Below are 6,711 nucleotides of genomic sequence, written 5' to 3'. Positions count from 1 at the left end.
ATATGTTTTTTTGGGGGGGATTTGTACATAGGGGGCTGTTTATTATTTGTTTTCTTATCTTTCCTGGGACTGTTGTATTCTGCTTTTGCTATACTCTGGCATTGTGTTGTCTCTGCCATTGATTTTTTTTTCAATGTATGGCGGTGTGGGTTGGTCAGCGCTTGTTCAGTTGGCATTGTCCTATGAGTGCACTGTTCGTTGTGGTCGTAATGTTATGTATGGAATTTTTGATATTTTCTTCTATGTGGCTGTGTATTGTGCATTCTTTAATGTAATAATTTTTTCAATTTTTCCTTGCAGAATTTATCTTGGTAAAAACCATGGCCACTGACACAAGCCACACAATGCCGCAGGGGAGTTCGGTGAGTACATGATCTACTGTTGCTTACTATTCGTTGTATTTGTACACGTGTCAGTAATATTTTTTAAAATATTTTCCAGGCTTCTTCAAGTGAGGAGGAAGCGAACCAGCAGGAGCAGCGACCTTGGGGCCAAGCTGTGGTGGCAAGACGGCGAATAAGTATTTTTTCAAACAACATTAGGAATGTTTTTTTTTTTTTTAGTTATTTATTTTATTTTTGTGGGGGGGGGGGAGGGGGAAGCTATTTTTATGTATCTTGCAAACATTAATGTTTTTCAATTATTCTAGGTTTCACAACGGGACCAAGATGAGGGGATTAACGTTGATCTCATGGTCACCTGTATCCAAGAGCCAGGCCCGTTGTATGACAGCCGTGACCCCCGGCATGCGGACCAGGTGGTGTTAAGGCGTATGTGGGCTGAGGTGGCCAAATCGCTGTGGGATGGCTTTGACAGTGCTTCATCCACAGACAAAGCAAACTTTGGTAAGTATTGCTGAAACGCCGCTCTGACCCATCAGCCCAGGATAACACAACCGTGTGTGATGTGATCAACTCCTGCAAGTTTGTTGCATCGCACACGGTTGTGTTATCATTTGAAAATGTTCAATCTCTAACCTTTTTTTTTGTTGGCTTTTTTTACAGTCAAAAAATTGAAGACAAGATGGCGTTCCATGAAGGACCGTTTCAATCGGGCCTGCGGAAGGAGGAGGAACAGGCTCGAAGTGGTGCTGCTGCGGCAAGGACATCAACGTATAAGTACACACGACTTCTACAGTTCCTGAGACCGGTCCTTGCCCACCGAGAGTAAGTATTTAGTACCTATTCCAACACATTGGGTAGTGTAAAACATGCATGTTCACGTAGTATATTCGCCAGCCACGTAGTATATTGCCCAGCCATTTAGTATATTGGCCAGTGACGTAGTATACAGCACAGAGCCACATAGTATATTGCCCAGCCACATACAATATTTCATAGTGGCGTAGTATATTCCCCATCCAGGTTTGTCACCGTTTTTTGGAAAAAAAAAAAAAAATTTCCACGGGAGACCTTCTAGTCCACGGCAGGTTCCGTTCCCAGGGTTGGTCTGATCGCAGGACCTGTGATGACGTCTCGGTCACATGACTGTGATGTCATGGCAGGTCCGGCGATAAGCGTAAACCATGGCGGCTGTCACAAATGGCTACGGAGGGTGAGTATAGCATGGTAATTTTTAAAATCAAATTTGTTACATTTTTTCTATAGATGCGGCATAAGGCAGCGTCAATAGTAAAAAGTTGGTGACAGCAAGGTTTAACGGCGGCAAACGGATTGCTTAACCCGCGGCATAACGCAGTGCATTACCGCCGGCCAAGTGTAGCGATGACAGAGGGGAGTATGCGGGCGACAGGCATTGACTGCGGGGAGTAAGGAGCGGCCTTTTTATTCAGGACTGTGCCAGTTGCTGATTGGTCGCGTCAACCATGACAGGCAGCTGGCCAGAACAATCAGCGAATGAATAACCGTGAGTGAAGGACAGACAGACTGACAGACGGAAGTGACCCTTTACAATTATGTTAAATTATTTTATAGTGTTGTGTGATGCAATGTTAACTTTATATTACACAGGAGGTGGCGAATGGGAAATGTTATATTTTGTATACTAATGTTTTCCTTATGTTTTCACAGAACACACAGCAGCACCCTCGAACCTGTTCGGCTTTCTGGAGCGGTCATTCATGAATCGCCATCTGACCCGTCACAGCCATCCCGCAGCGAGAGCAGGCTTGAACCACTTTCTGGAGAACCGGCAGCCGGTCCATCTGGTGTTCCCCTGGCCGAGGCCTCAGGCGCTACTTCTTTCGGGTATTCCTGACAGCGTCAGCGGGCCTCGGACAGGCCGCTAATGCCCAGATATTTTCATTTGGGCACGGTTTTCCAAAATTGTTTCAAGGTGCTGGGAGATAGGATGGACACTGCTCTGTCCAATATCGACCGGTGCCTTGAATCAATGGAATCCGAGCTCATGAAGCCGGCAAAACATTTTTTAGTGCAATTGCTAAGGGCATGGTGGAACACCTTACACCGGAACTCCAGATTTCGGTGATGCAGGCCTGCAACGCCTATGTCAGTGCTCTGCAGCAGGCTAGGATCATGCAGTCAGCAAGTACAATGCCAGTTGTACCAACACTGGCAAGCATGACTCCTAGTCCTGCTGCACAGCAACTCTACCAACGTCCGGGTGCTGAGGGACGCCGCCACCTACAGCATCGCACCGAGCCTCTGAGTCCTGCTCCTGCCAGGCCCTCAAGTTCCAGAAGACGCCATGCTGAGGAACACCCAAAGGGACAGAGGAAGAAACGGAAAACCAGGACAGCTACGGCGGCTCTGGCTGCTCCAGTACCCACACCGAGCTCTCGGCGGGGGTCAAGTCGGAGCAGGAGTAGCCAGAGCCAGTCAACAGTCACTCGTACACTGGTCGTGCCTCCTCTCTCCCCTCCTGCGTTGGCAATCTCACCACCGACGGCCACAGGGTGGTCTGAGATACCGTCAAGCATTATTGACTATGGGTCATCCTCCTCCTCTACCCACTCCCAAAGTGGTGGATATCAGTCGCCCTTAATTGCCGACATAGATACCCCTTAAGAATCACTCCCCCTTTTTTTTATGTCCCCCCAATAAAAATGTTATGTTGCAAACTCAATTTATTTTTATAGTTCTAAAATTAGTTGCCGGCAACTCACACCGTGCGCCGTGTACACAAATCTTTTGTTTTTCACACCTCATATCTGCAATGTCAGACACTATTTTATAAATTTTTTAATCTCCTTTTTTTTCGGGTCTCTCATTGTACTATGAGGTGTTACAAACACAAATAGGATTAAAAAATATTACAATCTTTAAACATACTTTAAGGTAATGGGTCAGGTAAGGTGGTAGCAATGGTCACGTGGCCAAGTGTCGCAACTATTTGACTCAGGATGTTTTCCAGCATCCTGAGTTCAATAGTGTTTAGCTCACTAGAGTTGAGCGAACATGATCGGCTCCCTCCTTGGCAAGCTATAACAGTTGCCGACTACTAGCATATGGAACCCGGTTTCCTGGAGTGCGGATTATGATCTGCATTTTGCCTCCACCGCAGCCGCATGTTCCGAGGCTGTGTGACAGGCAGAACACATGCACAACCCAGGCCTATTTGTTGGCCTCGCCATGCATGCGTAGTGCCTGTCACACAGCCACGGCACATGAAGCTGCAGCGGCTGAAAACTGCTTCAGCCAGCGCGCTCCATGAAGCCGGGTTCCATATGCAACTAGTCTGCAATCTTCATAGCTTGACAAGGAGGGAGCCGCTCATGTTCGCTCAACTATGGAACACACGGCTATGTGAACATAAGTGGGGTGGTTTGGCAGAAACTATTTGGGAACTGGTGATCACCGGAGTACATTTTTTGTGGTACACACAGTTGGTACTAAAATGGACATTGGAATAGTTTAAATATTTTTTTATTGACAACATTTAAAAAAAAAGGGAGCAGTTTTTATAAAGGAAAGGCACAATAAAAAGTACGTTTATTCAAAACACAACACAGTACAAAATCTAGGAACATTACAAAATTGAAAGAACATTACATTAGGCACCTAATTACATTTAATGGACACAATAGTGTTAAAATCTTTAAATGTCAGTATTTTCTTTGATTTTAAGCACAATAAATTTATTGTAAAGGTACCTTCACACTCGGCAACTTTGCAACGAGAACGACAACGATCCGTGACGTTGCAGTGATGTTGCAGCGTCCTGAATAGCGATCTCGTTGTGTTTGACACGCAGCAGTGATCTGGATCCCGCTGTGATATCGCTGGTCAGAGCTGGAAGTCCAGAACTTTATTTCGTCGCTGATGACCCGCTGTCATCGCTGGATCGGCGTGTGTGACGCCGATCCAGCGACGTGTTCACTTGTAAACAGGGTAAAAATCGGGTTACTAAGTGCAGGGCCGCGCTTAGTAACCCGATATTTACCTTGGTTACCATTGTAAAAGTTAAAAAAAACCAGTACATACTCACATTATGATGTCTGTCACGTCCCCCAACGTCCACAGGGTTCAAACTGCTTTCGGCAGGAGCGCCGCTATGCACGCACTGCTGCCGAGAGCTTCCCTGCACTGACTGTCAGCGCCGGCCGTAAAGCAGAGCACAGCGGTGACGTCACCGCTGTTACTGCCGGCGCTGACACATTGCCTGAAAGCAGTTTTAACGCTGTGGACGCCGGGGGACGTGACAGACATCAGAATGTGAGTATGTAGTGTTTTTTTTTTACTTTTACAATGGTAACCAGGGTAAATATCGGGTTACTAAGCGCGGCCCTGCACTTAGTAACCCGATGTTTACCCTGGTTACCCGGGTGCTGCAGGGGGATTTCGGCATCGTTGAAGACAGTTTCAATGATGCCAAAGTCGTTCCCCTGATCGTTGGTCGCTGGAGAGAGCTGTCTGTGTGACAGCTACCCAGCGACCACACAACGACTTACCAACGATCAAGGCCAGGTCGTATCGCTGGTCGTGATCGTTGGTAAGTCGTTTAGTGTAACGGTACCTTAAGTTAAAAGCAGAATAAAGTATAACTGTTAAACATAAACACTACACCATTTGATCTTGCCATGACACACGGCCAACATCAGAAACAAAATAGGAAGCAAATTGATCCCTCATCTGCCCAATTTCAACAGTTGTCCTCAGAGGATGATCATGGTAATCGGGCAATGGGTTTGATATGGGTTCATCTAGTTTCACGTTGAGTCTCTTTAGCAATAATAGAATTGTGGAGAACCTCACAAGCCTTCACCACCTCATCCACTGTCTCAATTTTCAGATTAAAGGTGGATCCTAAAATACGGCATTTGGAGACCAGGATGCCAAAGGCGCACTCCACAGTTCTTCTGGCCCTGGACAGTCTATAATTAAAAACACTTTTGGTTTGGTCCAAGCCCCGACTGGAGTAGGGTTTCAGAAGGTTGGCACACATTTGAAATGCCTCATCCCCAACCACAACAAATGGCATTGCCGGGCCTTCGGTGTTGGGAAGAGGTCGTGGCAGGGGGAAATTAAAATTGTTCCCATATAACCTTTGGCCCATATCTGACTCTTTAAATGTCCACGAGTCATTTGTCTGGACAAAAGCTCCAATGTCCACGGCGATAAACCTGCAGTCCGCACCTGCAATTGCCATGAGCATGGTGGAGAAGTATTTTTTGTAATTAAAGAACTGAGATCCAGTTATTGCAGGCTTTGTAATCCTAATGTGCTTCCCATCCACAGCTCCAATGCAGTTCGGGAAAGAACAAACTTGTTCAGTTTTTTTGGCGTTGGCCTCCCATAATTCAGTAATAGGGAGGGGTAAAAATTCATCACGGAGATTGTCCCACAAAGCACGGCATGTGTCGGCAACAATTCTGGAAAGTGTGGAGACTCCAATCCTAAATTGGAAATGCAGGGATCTTAAGGTCTCTCCGGTAGCCAGGAAACTGCCAAAAAGATAAATTAAAAAATTTAATTAAGTACATTGAAAAAAAACCAAATAAATAAAAAATAATTACACTGCTGAACATATCACAGGCGTTCACATTGCAAGATAACGTACCGTAGAGTCACCAGCAGCCGTTCCTCTGCAGAAATTGATCTGCGTAGCTGTGTGTCCTGCCTGGTAATGGCTCCTTCCACAAGACGCAGCAGATACCGGAAGCTGTCTTGTGACATCCTGGTATATTCAAAATATTTTTCCAGATTGTCATTCAGCTCACCAAATAAGCAATGGTAGGCTCCACGGCTCTCCCGGACTTCAAGTATTGGGTGTAGCCAAAAGCGCTGATGACTCCTCCGTTTTTCCCTCTTCCTTTGTTCATGAAAGGCAATAGCATAAGCATTAGCCAAGGCAAAATCCAACTCCATATTCATGTACATACTCTTCATGGGACGCTGCATCTTGATGCTGTAACCACAAGCAAAATGGGAGGAATTCATCTCTATATACACAAATTCCATTACACCCACCCTCTTCTATCCATTGGTGGTATTTATCTAGTGTCTAGACAGTAAATTGGGGCTTTTTTCCTGCAATTGGGTAAAGAATGGCATCATTGTATGACGACGCATGCGTCATAAAACGCAGCGTTTTTTACAAAAAACGCAAGGCAAATTAAAAAAAAACGCAGCGTTTTTCGACGCATGCGTTCAACGCGTGCGTCAAAATATGCTGCGTTTTGTGTGCGTTTTCAGTGCGTCATGCGTTGCGTCGACGACATTGCACCCAAAGACGCAAATGTGAACCTAGCCTAACTCAGTCACCCACTAACCAGAGTTAGATTTAACTGCA

At 45.8% G+C, this 6,711-nt stretch overlaps 1 protein-coding gene across 1 annotated transcript; it reads right to left on the bottom strand.

Moving 5' to 3' along the window:
• Positions 1–3,875: 3,875 nt before the first annotated feature.
• Positions 3,876–6,356, bottom strand: LOC138663020 (uncharacterized). The gene is made up of 2 exons (XM_069749072.1): positions 5,980–6,356; positions 3,876–5,863 (listed from the first exon to the last, which is right to left on the bottom strand). Exons 1-2 carry the CDS (start codon positions 6,318–6,320, stop codon positions 5,119–5,121), a joined length of 1,086 nt encoding a protein of 361 aa, XP_069605173.1. The 5' UTR covers positions 6,321–6,356; the 3' UTR covers positions 3,876–5,118.
• Positions 6,357–6,711: the final 355 nt, after the last annotated feature.

This window comes from Ranitomeya imitator, chromosome 2, assembly GCF_032444005.1.
Source record: "Ranitomeya imitator isolate aRanImi1 chromosome 2, aRanImi1.pri, whole genome shotgun sequence".
NCBI lineage: Eukaryota > Metazoa > Chordata > Amphibia > Anura > Dendrobatidae > Ranitomeya > Ranitomeya imitator.
The sequence above is the reverse complement of the archived record's forward strand: the minus strand, read 5'-3'. Positions and strand labels throughout refer to the sequence as shown.

What these genes read in the sequence shown, in the direction of transcription:
- LOC138663020 (XM_069749072.1), bottom strand. Translation starts at nt 6,320, where the DNA reads ATGCAGCGTCCCATGAAGAGTATGTACATGAATATGGAGTTGGATTTT. An exon ending in CGGCTGCTGGTGACTCTACG is followed by an intron (nt 5,864 to 5,979) that starts GTACGTTATCTT and finishes TCTTTTTGGCAG; the next exon opens with TTTCCTGGCTACCGGAGAGA.